The 14135-nt window shown below is 41.1% G+C and overlaps 1 protein-coding gene across 1 annotated transcript in view; it reads right to left on the bottom strand.

Annotated features, from left to right (window-relative positions):
* SLC16A10 (solute carrier family 16 member 10) overlaps positions 1-14135 on the bottom strand; it is a 131793-nt gene that overhangs the window by 11160 nt on the left and 106498 nt on the right. Inside the window, exon 4 of the mRNA XM_003781594.3 lies at positions 6324-6467. Coding sequence (XP_003781642.1) covers positions 6324-6467 — 144 coding nt within the window. The remainder of the gene's footprint in view (positions 1-6323; positions 6468-14135) is intronic.

Below are 14135 nucleotides of genomic sequence, written 5' to 3'. Positions count from 1 at the left end.
TGGCCAGGGACAGGTTTGAACCCACCACCTCAGGTATAGGGGGCCAGTGCCCTATTCCTCTGAGCCACAGGCACTGCCCAATTGTTGCATATTTTTCTGTGCTAGCTGTCATGAGAATTTTGGAGCTTGAATTGGAGCAATGAGCAAACATTCATAAATTTCTTGTTAACTTTGTAACAGTGGAATCAGGGACATGTTAGTCTAAGTTTATGGAGATAATACCATGAAGAAACGAGCAGTGTACGAATGGATTAAATGTTTTCTCTGAGAGGAAAGAAAGTGTCACTGATGAAAAGACGTCAGGGAGGCCAGTAATGAGCAGAACTAACAAAAACATTGCAAAAATTCATCGAATTGTGTCAAAATCACTGACTGACTTGAGAAGCATAGCAGACCAAGTAATCATCAATAGAAAAACACTTAAGACAATTTTAACTGAAAATCTTGGCAAACAACTCATGGCTCTTGCATCATGACAATGCACCACCTCATATACCACTATCTGTGGGGGAGTTTTTAGCCAGTAAAAAACTAACTGTATTGGAACACCCTCCCTACTCACCTGATCTGACCCCCAGTAACTTTTTTCTTTATCCAAAGATAAAGGAAATATCGAAAGAAAGACGTTCTAATGACATCCAGAACATCAAGTGTAATATGGCAACAGCTTTGACGGCCGTTCAGGAGAAGAGTACCAAAACGGCTTTGAAGACAAGAAAAAAAATTGCTTTGAAGGGTGCACTAGGTGCTAGTGTCAGTGCACAGCTTCCTGAGGGGAGAACTTCAAAGGTGACCACAGTGATATTTAGCAAGGAGGTATATAGCACTTTTTCTAGTTTGTGAACTTAATTGTCAGGTCTCACATTGAAGACACAAACAAATCTGTAGTAATTTAATGGTAACTAAAAAGATGGGCCTGTGAGGAAAATAGGAAGATGATACTAGGGTACATGCAGCCTCTCTTTTCCCAGTAAAGTATATACTCCAGGATTTTTTTTTTTTTTTTAATAGAGTCTTACTCTGTGACCCTGGGTAAAGTGCCATGGCATTGTAGCTCACAGCAATCTCAAACTCCTGGGCTCAAGCAATCCTCCTGCCTTGGCCTCCTGAGTAGCTAGGACTATAGGCACCGGGTATGATACCTGGCTAGTTCTTTTATTTTTAGTAGAGATGGAGTCTCACTCTTGCTCAGGCTGGTCTCAAACTCCTGAACTCAGGAAATCCACCTGCCTTGGCCTCCCAGAGTGCTAGGATTACAGGCATGAACCACTATACCCAGGCTACTCCAGGAACTTTTTTTTTGTTTTGAGACAAAGTCTCACTCTATCACTCTCAGTAGAGTGCTGTGGCACCACAGCTCACAGCAACCTCAAACTCTTGGGCTTAAGCAATTCTCTTCCCTTAGCCTCCCAAGTAGCTGGGGCTACAGGCACCTGCCACAATGCCCGGCTATTTTTTTGTTGTAGTTGCCATTGTTGTTTAGCAGGCCTGGGCCAGGTTTGAACCTGCCAGCCCCAGTGTATGTGCTACAGGCATCAAGCCAATACTCCAGGAACTTTTGCAAAGATTTTTACTCTATATAATGCAATAAAATCATCTCTACTGGCAAGAGTAGTAGATGTCACTCAGCATTTAGGATTAGTAGGTTGAAAATACCTTGGTGGAAGTTTAAATTCAGAACTCTTAGGCAAAAGTGTCAGATAACATTCCTAAATTCTATTAGCTATAAGCAAAGATGCTACAGGTGACTCACATCTGTAATTCCAGCAAATTAGGAGCCTGAGGCAGGAGGACTGCTTGGGGACAGGCATTTAAGACCTCACTGGGGTAACACAGCAAAACCCTGTCTCTAAAGAATTTTTTTTTTAATTTAAGCAAAGATTCTTCTAATTCAGAATAACTAGGAGGCGCTCCTTTCTTGAGACCTATTCTAAATCAAGATCTGACTTTAGTATTTAATATAATATTAAAACATAATAAAAGCAAAGATTTATTAATCATCCAATCTGGACCAAGTACTTTACGTAAGCTGCGATCAAGAATCCTCATCAGAGCCCCATGTTGGTTCTGAAGATAAACTGGTGGTAGAACTAGGGTGAAATGGTGCCTGTGTTCTACTGCTCTGTGGCCTCCCAAACTGGAGATGACCATGACTTGAAACTAGACTGTGTGGGGGCTGTGAAGACTGTCCATGTCATCAGCGTTCTAGGCCTGGCTGCTGCTCACATCTGGCTTCAAGGAGACAAGGAGGGGAGAGAACTGTCATAGCCTCATGAGGTTGGGCTACAACAGACAAAAGCAGGGAGCACTTAGGTCTGAGAAAACACATTGCCAATGAAAGGAAAGAAGGGAAGATAAGCAGAACATCCCACCCTTAAAGGCTGGGTCAAAAGGCAGACAGGCAGAGAGGGAGAGAGAAGGAAGCATAGCTGGAGTCAGCTGCAACAAAGAAGAACGAGACAAGAATCAAAAACCACACTGAGAACTTGGAAAGGTGGGGCAGGGAAGCCAGCAAAAAGGAGAGGCAGAAGGGAATGACTATGGGAGCGAGCCCAGGATCCTGCCAGGGTTAGGCCTGTGTGGTCTCCACTGTGCTCGCAAGATGGAGTCCATCAGGGAACAAGTTAGGAAAAGATATGTTTTCCTTTGTAAATTACTTGAAATTATTCAAGTATTAAAATGTACTCACAAAATGTTGCAAATTATTATTATTATTTCCCCCCCCCATTTATACATGGGGTAAACACTTTTGAAAGTTGCTTTTTGTTGTTTTTGTTGTATGGAGTTTTGGGGTTTTGTTTTCTGAGATGAGATCTCACTCTGTTGCCCCAGCTAGAATGCAGTGGCATCATCATCATAGCTCACTCCAACTTCAAACTCCTGGGCTCAAGTGATCCCCCTGCCTCAGCCTCTGAGAAGCTGGGACTACGGGCATGTGCTACCATGTCCAGCTAACTTTTTTCTATTTTTGGTAGAAAGAGGGCCTTGCTCTTGCTCAGGCTAGTCTCAGAACTCCTGAGCTCAAGCAATCCTCCTACCTCAGCTTCCCAAAGTGCTAGGATTAAAGGTGTGAGCCATTGCACCCAGCCTCAAAACATGTTATAAACATAAAATATAACATAACTTCATCCATTATGGTCCCTTAGTCCAGGCCTCCTGATATCATCAGGACCACTGTACTGATCTCTCATCTGGTTCTCCTCCCCTCTTGCTTCCCTCCCTATAATCCATATCCCATACACAGAGCGGTCACAGTGACCTTAAAATGTAAAATCAGACCAACACTGTCCAATAAAGATCTGCTACACTTAAAGTAAAATCTCTTTATCTTGGCTTTCCAGGCCCTATATAAACTGGTTCCTCCTAACTTTCCAATCTCTTCTCACGCGACTATCTCTATCTTCCTGTCTTCCCAAACATACATAGCTTTTTCCTGCCTTGGTTTTGCTTTAGAAACTCAGAGGCCATGGTTTCTTGTTTGTGTCTGGTGGTTCTAGAATGGTGCCGGAGGCACAGGAGGTCTGCATAATTTTTTGAATGAACGAAAAGCTAAAAATCTGTAATACAACTAATGTGCATCAGAGGGCACCCTTGATACTTGAGAACAAGACTATAAATGTTGGGCTAAATGTCAGACAAGGATATCCACAGGGAAGTATTGGTAAAGAGGGGGAATGATCACAATACAACAAATACATTTTAAAAAGTGGCATACTACCAGCTGTCCATACTTCTAGCTGTATGAACAGAAGTTTCCCTGTAACTATCTCCTGGACCAGTATAGACAGAGATACCCACAGTAAGGCAGCCTCTCTGTTCCTGGGCATTCACATCTGTAAGTAGAAATAACTGGGCGTAGTGGCTCACACTGGTAACCCCAGCACTTTGGGAGACTAAGGCAGGAGCAACACTTGAGGCCAGGAGTTTGAGACCAGCCTGAGTAACATAGCAAGACCCTGTTTCTAAAAAAAATTAAAAATCATCTGGGTATGGTGGCATGTGCCTCAGTCCCAGGCAATCTGGAGTCCAGAGGTTTAAGGATGCAGTAAGCTATGATGATACCACTGTACTTCAGACTGGGTGATAGAGTGAGATCCAGTCTCTAAAAGGAAAGAAAAAATTGTAAGTAGAAATAATGACAGCACCTTCCTTAAAGGGCTGGGGCATTTTCCTGTGTTCAAATTTCACCTCTTTTTCAGGACCCTGTTCAAATACTGACTTTCATTTATGACAAAGGTAAACACACTTGATTGCCCAATTTTAAATCCCCCTGTAGCTTTTCTTTACCTTCCTTCCACAGCCAACGTTTTGGACAAACTGTCTATATTTCCATTTGTTCAGCTGATCATGATCTGTCTTTTGCACCTGCCACTCCACTGAAACTATTCTCTGCAACGGCCTCTCTGTTGCTAAATCTAGTGGAAACCTTTCAGTCTTCTTCTCACTAGCTGTGGACACTGCTGACCACTCCTCCCATTAGAAACACTCTAGCCTGGTCCCTGTTTTTTCCTTTCCAATCTAGCCACTCTCTTCAATCTCCCTTGGAAGACTTTTAGTCTCCACTCACCCCGTATAGCCCATAAATACCAAAGTCCCACAGGTCTCTTATCTAGACTCTCCCATGAGCTCTAAACTCAACTTGGCTTTTCCACAGGCATTACAAATGTAACACGGCAAAAACAACTTCATTGTCCTTATGTGGATTTACTGAATTACTCACCTTGATAAGATAGCAAAACCATCTACTCTGTTAGCCAAGCCACAAATCTCAAACCCAGCTTACTTGGCTCCCTGATTTTCATTCTCTGCATCCCCAGTTTACTCTTTGACTCCTGGCTCTTCCTGCCTAGACTACCTCAATAGTCTCCAGCTGGTTCCAGTGCTGCCCCTCTTTTTAAAATAATGGCTTTGATGAGATATAATTAATATACCATAAAATCCTCCCACTTAATGTGTACAATTTAGTGGGTTTTAGTACATTCATGACATTGTACAACCATCATCACTATGTTACTTTACACATTTTCATCACCCCACAAAGAAACCCTGTATGCAGTAGCAGTTACTCCCCCCACCCCACTCCCTCCTTGCCCCAGCCGCTGACAACCACTAATCTATGATATCTTCTTTCTCCATGGCTCTGCCTATTCTGCACATTTCATATAAATGGAATCATTCAAAAATATGTGGCATTTTGTGACTATCTCAATTCTTGCCCCCCACATTCCACCTTTCAGTTACCAGCCTGATCTTTATACAACACAACTCACGTTAGTCCCTGTGTAAATCCTTTAATAGTTCCCAGTAGATGTCCAGATAAAGTTCATTCTCTTTTACACACGTAAAGGCCTTTGACAACCTGCTTCCTGCCCATACCCCCAACCAATCATCTACTATTTTCCCTTTATACCATTTAAACCAGGGGTCCTCAAACTTTTTAAACAGGGAGCCAGTTCACTGTCCCTCAGACCGCTGGAGGGCCAGACTGTGGGCCCCAGGATGAGTCAGCTGCTAAGCAGGACAGGTAGTGGCAGCAAAAACAACCGGCGGGCTGGATAAATGTTCTTGGCAGGCCGCATGTGGCCCGCGGGCCGTAGTTTGAGGACGCCTGGTTTAAACATTCAGTTTCTCAGACATAATGTCCCATGCTGACACCTCCATGTCTTTGTTCATGTGGTTTCCTCTGCTTGGAGCATCCTTCTCCATCCTCATCTCCATACCGAGTCCTCACCTCTTAAGACTGCTCAGACCTCACTGCTGGTTCAAGTGCTCGGTGCCTCTGTTTCCATGACACCTACTCCCACGAGACTATGAACTGTTAAGTGAAGGTACAGACCGTTTTCATGTAATTCTGCAGCATTTAGCACAGTATCTAGCATGAAGGAGTCACGTAAATATCTGTTCTGTTGAATACATGTCAGTAATGATCCTGGAATGAGCATTTGTTTATGTACACCCCCCCACACCTAGGGGCAATATGCAATAAGAAAGCTCAAAAGTCACACACACACATACCCCCAAAGATATTGCAAAAGTCATAGCATCTGCACGTGACTATGAGAACTATGCCAAAAAACATTTTTAGAAAAAGTAATGGGCAAAACCCATTTTGGTTTGGTGGAGTTCCATAACAAAACAGTTTTTCATTGACAATTTCTCATGTTTAAAACACAAACTCTTAACTGATTTTGTCCTTGAAAAACTGTTTTTCAGTTATGTTCTGGGAAAGTTTCTTATTTTTATTAAAAAATGTAATCATATAAGTATAATAAGCCATCAGGTAATAAGAACAATTTTGTAGGGAAAAAGGTATAAAAAAGTACCTGTAGATAAACCTTCTTCACACCAGGCACATAATCTGCAATCCGGCCAAACAGCAGCCGTCCAACTCCCGAAGTGATGCCGATACACATGAGAACCACCTCTTTATTGTTTTCGTCTTTAAATGTTTCCTTCACGTGATTCACCTGTACACCACAGAAAAGGAAACCACAATATATATGTTAGGAAAACTTGACAGGGTTTGAGGTTATACACCAAATGCCTTTGTTTTTCTACACATGTTATGGACTCTTACCCCCTTCCAATTTCAATAGTTATACAATTTATTCTGTTGATATTTTTCATGAAAAAATGTGAAGACAATCTAACATGATTTAGCTTGCATAAAAAAGACATGGGAGTTTTTAAATGAGCTTTTCCCCCCAATAAAGGTTTACCAACACAAAATTTATAAACTAACCTCAAGCTATTAGCAAAAGGAAGAGAACAGACCTTTGAGCATCCCATAACCTTGTTCTCTCAAGGTTACCAAGGACATTACCCCAAAAGGCAGTTAAAGGGTCATTTCTTGAGTTTCATTTCTTCTAGGAAGATCTAAATAGCTCTTGAAGTATACTAAAGCTTCCAAGATATAAGTATGATGTTCTCCACCTACAAAGTTGCCTATCTGAGAACCAATGAAGATTCAGAGGCAATTTAACATAGTTAAAAGATAATCCTCTGGGAAGTCAGAATCCTTAAGTACATGTTCTGGTTCCATCCTTATCAGTCTTGTGACTGTGGGTAAGTTCTTAACCTCTTTCTTTATCTATAAAATGGAAGTTGCAATAGTATATACTTCAGAGGGTGGTTATGAGGAGTAAATAAAATATCACGTAAAGAGCTGAGAACAGTGTTTGGTACAAAGTTAATAATAATCAGATATTAATTTTAGCCTTTTACATATGAAAAAAAAGACCTTTCCCTTCCATTTACAGTCTACTTAGAGGTGACCACAGTCACCTGTGGGCCATCAATAATCTGTAAGTAAGCAACTGTGTTTGACTTTTCCCTAACTCCTGACAGTCAGTGTTATAGCATTAGCCCAAATTCTGGAAGTCTGGAAGCAAATTTTCTATCAAGTTCAAAGGCCCATCTGGTTCCCACGTGCCAGTGAGTAGTCTTTCTGGATGACATCTCCTAAAGACACTTTCATTTTGCATTTTTTGACCCCATTTGTATGTCTTAACACCATCTCCTTTCTCTCTTCTCTTTGAAAACTAGTAACTCTTCTCCCTAATGTCTGTATTTTCATACTAGCCAGAATAATCCCCCTAAATATGACTTTAATCTCATCTATCCCTTATTCAAAGGTTGCCGACTGCCTACATTTACACTCCTTAGTTTGGCATATAAAACCCTCCATAATCTGTTGCTAATCTACCTTTGTACTTTTATTACCTACTGATCCTTGGCTCAGGAATAGAAAATTCAAATATCTATGGGGCCCAGTCAAATAACATAAAGGATTAAAACAGATGCACTGGAGAGAAAGGGCACAAACTCCAGGTGATTATTATCATACATGACTACCAATGTTGTCACATCAACCTCCGAGCCACCTTTTAATTTAAAGAAAAATCAGAAATCTGGAATTTGTGCGGAAATGTTGGCACTCAACTTAAATTTAGAACACTGTGTGATCCAACCCTATAAAAGCCAAACAAAACATGTCTGCAAACTGCTTTAGGCCAGCTTTGATCTCAGCCCTAATCCCATCTGGCCCAGTAGGACAGGTTTATTCACAATGTCAATTAAACATGCTAATATGTCCTTACCTCTCTACATTTCTGCCTCTTCTTCCTCTTTGACATTCTAACTTGTTACTGTCTACAGTTTTCGTCTGGCACCTTAGATACTACGTGTTCCTACCGAGCCTTGGTAACTTGTCTGCACCTTCCTGAGCAGACTCTTCATGTAAAAGTAGACACATACCAGCCTGTCTCAAAGGCCCCTCAGAGGCGACAGGCCCCACGCTGAACTCATCTCCCCCATTTCAGTTAATACTGGTACTGTTGGCCTAACTACCCACAGCAGAAACCTGACAACCATCCTAGCTTACACCATCTCCCTCTCTTCAAATCCAGTCCTGGTGATGTTACACTTTGGTCCATGTTCCCTACAGTATTTTAGTTCCATTCTTATCAATACTCACCTGGATCTCTACAGCAGCCGTCTAACACACTTTTTGCTTGAGTTCTTGTTTTTAAATCTCTGCCCTCTAACCTATATTCCCTGAGGCCACCGGGTTAAGTGCAAAATAAAAAATGTCACTCCTAGGTTTAAGGTGCTTTTATGGCCAGGCCCAGCATAGTGGCTCACACCTGTAATCCTAGCTCTCTGGGAGGCCAAGGCGGGTGGATTGCTTGAGCTCTGGAGTTTTTGAGCTCAGGAGTTTGAGACCAGTCTGAGCAAGAGCGAGACCCTATCTCTACTAAAAATAGAAAAAAAATCAAAACAAAAACTAGCGAGGTATAGTGGTGGGAGCTGTAGTTTTAGCTACTCAGGAGGCTGAGGCAAGAGGACTGCTTGAGCCCAAGAGTTTGAGGTTGCTGTGAGCTGTTATGACATTATCACACTACTCAGGGCAACAGAATAAGACTCTTGTCTCAAAAAAAAAAAAGATCCTTTTATGGACCCCTCACCCCTCAGAGTCAGGTTCAAACTTCAGCTTTGCCATCACAGCCTCACCTCCAGCTGCCTCCTTGAGCAAGTCTAGTCTGAATTGAGAGAGATGCTGTAAGTATAAAACCCACAGAAGATTCAGAAACCTTAGTGGAAAAAAAAGCATGCCTAATATCTCAATAATTTAAAAATACCAGTTCCATGTTGAAATATTTTGGCTACATTGGTTAAATAAAATATATCACAAAACTAATTTCATTTGTTTCTTTTTACTTTTTTAAAATGTGGCTACTAAAAATCTAAAATTACTTATGTAGCTTTAGCTTGCATTATGCTTAAAAAATTCACTGTGGCTGCAAAGACAAGATGCTGCTGATGCAGGTGACGTCAAACTGGCTTATTTCTCTAGGTCTCTGTCACTCTCCATCAAGTGAGATTAGATAAAGTTAAAAGAGATGGATTCCAGCTCCATTCTGGAGGAAAATGAATGCCCTGATCTGAGGCAGGGGGCTATAATTAATGTGCAATCACTGGCTTTATCTGGAATTTGAATCCAGACCCCAGTGTATTAATACACTTCAGGAGGCACTGAAAGGATCTATGAAGAGTTTTCAAGAAGCATTCTTTGGTATTCCTTAAAGACCGAATTTACCAGTCACGCTTTTGATGAAACTAAGAACATCTGCTGCCAAAGTGGTATCATTCTTTATTAGTGGTTTGTTTTTGCCCTCTGCTCTACTCTGTAATGCTGCAAAGGAATAAGAAGGTGAAATATTTAGGGACTTTTGAAAGACAGTAAACTGAGTAATTTGAATTATGTTTAAGTGGAAACTTAGCTCTTCAATTATATGGGCATTAATTCATCAAATTGTGTTACTGTTGCTGCGGTATTTACTACAGAAAGCTTCTAGTCCCTCCTCACCCTCATCAACATCACAAACCAAAAAAGTGGGTTAAGGCAGTGAGTGAGGCATCTGGAGATGCCGGACCTCTGGGACCTTGAGATCCTTCCTCACTGAGGCAGCAGTACCCAAGAGTCTGGTGTATGTGTTCTCTTTGTAGCCTGGGTCTCCCATTACTATTGCTGACTATTTCACAAATTTCTGCCCATTTTTCATCCTCTGGAGACTGGCATGCACTTTCTTGAGGAAAAAGTATGAATACTGGGCAAAACAGACATTTCTAATAGAGAGTTGCATGAGTAGAGACATGAAAATGTTCAAGAGATATTTTCATACTTTACCCTAACTTGTATTTTAAACCAAAATGAAGCTTATACTAAAGGTCATTATATGCATATATATGTATATATGCATGTATGTGTGTGTGTTTGTATATATATATTTTGGTAAAGAGTTGTTTAAAGTTACCTTTAAAGATAAATTAGACTTTATCTAAATGTGTATGTATCTTTAGGGCATGAATTAGTCTTTTCTTCATGTTCTCAAATATGTGTTCAAACCAAGGCTGTGTACTTATGGGGGATCAATAAAACTTCCTGACTGGCATCTTGAACACCAGCTGCACCTAAAACATTTTCATCATTCAAGTAACAATAGCTTTCACTGATCACAAAAGCCATTTTTACTCTTTTCTTTTTCAGAGATCCTGTTCTTGCACACAAAAGCCATTTTTAAGTTGTGTGAAATCTTATTTATTGTTTTGCTATCCAAAGATAACCAAGAATCACATCCCAAAATATCTGCTAATTTTATATCTATGATGAAAGAAGGAAAAGAGAAAGACCAACTAGTTCAAGTTTCCCCTTCCTCTAGTCATCCACGCTTCAACTAAGCTGTGGTACACCTTTCTTTCTGTATGGATAACGTGTTTCTGATCAGCCAGCTGAAGGCAGGTTCCTCTCCCCTCACGAGAGCCCAGAGGCAGGTCCCATTTCCTGAGGGGAGGGCAGCAGCGTAAGAAAGTGATAATCTCACTGGATGGCCTCAGTCTGGGCTCTCTCCACTCAGCCTCTCTCCTACAGGAGCTGAGGTGAAAGACATTTGGAGACATCAGATGGTGTTCTTCCCATGAAGATCCAAGGCACAGACCTCTGGCTCTCACAGAACCAATCGTGAAGGAAGTTAAATGGGTGACCAAGGTATAAAACCAGCTCCAATAAAACAGACAAAAGTGCATTAGAAATTCAAGCGTCTTTTCACCAAATGGTTTCACAATACAAGAATGCCCAACAGAGGGGACCCCCAAATTACTTTGTTTCCAGAAGCCCAAGAAACCTAGTGGTAGTGCACACCTGCAAAGCAAGGATGCCATTGGTCAAAAAGGTCCAGTACTGACCCACTGTCCTGTTTTCTCAGATTGTGTTATTTGGCCGTTCCGTGATGGTCATTAGCCTCACTATCCCTCTCCCCACTTTTAAGAGGATGAAGCACTTTTTGCTTAAAATATTTTATATAATGGTTATGCAATTTATTTGTAGGGACAAGAGTAACTTTATTTTAAATACTAATCTATTTAAATGTCCAGAATGCCTCCAAAACGTCTAGCTGATGTATTACTCTTTACACAGGAACACCTGTTCACTGTGTCGTTCCTCCAAAATGACCCTGGACGTTGTTGCATACATGATAGGCTATGACACCTGTAGCCACCTACACATTCCTCCCAAAGCACATATACTTTCCCCCCAAGATATAAGCCCTGGGCCTAAGGGGTGGTGGTGTGGAGATTGCCCTATCTTGGAGCCACCCATGACCAGGCTTCTGTAAATTTCCCTAATAAATCATTGTATACCAACAAACTGGACTTCTCTGCCTCATTCTTTGGTTTCTTGGCTCCTTTGGCATTTGGGAGTCTTTTTGGATATATGGCCCGTTCACAGAACATATTACATAAAAAATATGATAAAACTTTGTTGCACACAAATATATACATATATATTTTTTGCAGCTATAGTCTTTTTTGTTTTCTGATACTATGGGGGTACACACAGTTTGGTTACACAGTATGCTTTTGTAAGGTTGAGGTCCAGGTTGTAGTTGTTCCTTCACCCAGGAAGTGTGCAATATACCAGGGCAATGTACCCATTGGGTGGGAATTCAACTCCCCCCTCCTACTCCCCCTTAATTTGAGTTTTTCAATTAAATTCAACAACCAGTAGTCGTTAATCTACTGGTTCTAATTAAGTATTGAGTACGTGTGGTGCTTATTTTTCCATTCTTATGATACTTCACTTGGGAGAATGTTCTCAAATTCATCCAAGTTGTTACAAAAGATGAAATATCCATCTTTTTAATGGATAAATAGTATTCCACGGTATACATATACCACAGTTTATTAATCCAATCATGTAAGACTATGTATCTTTGAAGAGTAGTGGTTAAAAAGGAAAGGGAAGTACTGGAGACTCTTCATACAAAAATAACTTTACTTCTAACAGTGGACTTGGAGTGATAGCTGACTGACTCATGTATAAGGTCTTAACAAAGGTCAGGAAAGCAGGACAATGACAGGCCCAGGGAGCACTGCAGACTGTGAGGCTAAAAGAGCTACATCTGTCCTTGCAGAACTGAGCAAAATGCACAATGCCCCACACTGGTCATTATCATCCACTGTACCTGCAGTTAACTATGCTTTTGGGGGGACAAAACAAATTTCAGTCACTCAGCCATCATCTGTCCTCATGTGTGATGACTTTGACTCTCTGATCTCTGCCCTTCCTCTTCAGATACACATCATAAAACTGGAGAGGCAGGGGGACAACAGCAGGCTGGTGTATGTACTTGTTTTGTCTCTCGGTGAATAAACTCTTGAAGGAGGGACGGGACCTGTATGTCTCACATTCACACGGCACAGTCAAAAATGGGCTAATGAATGCTGCAAAATATTTTCAGCGATTGTGGAATTCAAACTGATTTCTTCAGCTCCCCACTTTCCAACGGAGACACTAAGTTCAGGGCAGTTTTACTCACTGCTGTTCATACAGAGATGAGCAGCTTCAGCCTGCAGCTTCCCATTTGCATGCAGTTTGGAGGGATTTCCAAGAATACACCCATCCAGTATTTGAAAAGCTCTGCCATAACTCTAAAAGGCCATTGTGTTTAAATATACATTTCTAAAAGGTAAACTCTAAGAAAAGAACCTGGCCCCTTTAAAAAATAGATATATGTTGGAAAGGGAGTAGAAAGGCTGCTGGAGTGGTTAATGGATAATCTCAGAGTTTGTTGCAAATCAAAACTTCACACTACCCTTTGACTTCAAAGTGGGATGAACAGAATCTTCTGAATGGAATAAGAGGGTTTGTTTTGTTTTTCTTTTTCTTTTAAACAACCATGTTTCTTCTATGTCTATTTTTCCTCAGAAAAGAAAACAAATTAAAACAAATGGGGGCATTCCCTTCGGAAATTTAGCGTGAGCAACGTACTTGAGCAAGCCAAGTGAGGTGCTTACAGGTGGAAGAAAACCAACTCCATAGACTTGGGTATATAGAATTAAACTCTTTACACCAAAAAACACTGAAATAGGACTTTATGGCCATTAACAGATGTCCACTGATAAGACGAGCCTCTAAATGTCATTTTAGCTTGTTCAATCTCATTAACTGTACTTTGAGACTAAAACATCTCTTAGATGTACTTGAAGGGGAAAATTTCTTTGCCTGCTATTATTTTTAAGGGCTGACATCTTTAGGGAGGCCAGTCTCTGGCTTTTAATGATATTTCTGTTGTAGCAGGTGGAGAGCAGACTTTGGCCTAATGGGACTCTAGGAAGCATGGGTTGTTAGTTCTGTTTGTTTTTTTAAACAGCCAGTCTTTCCACTTCATTAAGATGGGTTTCCATGGAGTCAGTCAGTAATCACACATGGCACTATTAAGACACAATACAACCAGGACTGCAAAAAACAGGAGTTTTTGGATTAAAGATTATTTAACAGCCACCAAAGGGTAGAAAAAGAAGAGTTCAGGAGGAAGAGATACCTGATAGTTTGAGGAGCTCTGGGCTAATTTTGAAAACATTTCTAACTCCAAAAAATTTTTAAAAGTCTTTGTTATCGGCTGGGCACCTGTGGCTCAAGCGGCTAAGGCGCCAGCCACATACACCTAAGGTGGCGGGTTCGAATCCAGTCTGGGCCTGCCAAACAACAATAATGGCTGCAACCAAAAAATAGCTGGGCGTTGTGGTGGGCGCCTGTGGTCCCAGCTACTTGGGAGGCTGAGGCAGGAGACTTG

The sequence above is a fragment of the Otolemur garnettii genome, unplaced genomic scaffold (assembly GCF_000181295.1).
Source record: "Otolemur garnettii isolate 467f Iridium unplaced genomic scaffold, OtoGar3 scaffold00002, whole genome shotgun sequence".
In the NCBI taxonomy this organism is placed as follows: Eukaryota; Metazoa; Chordata; class Mammalia; order Primates; family Galagidae; genus Otolemur; species Otolemur garnettii.
Note: the sequence above shows the minus strand (reverse complement) of the source record. Positions and strands in the feature narration are given on the sequence as shown.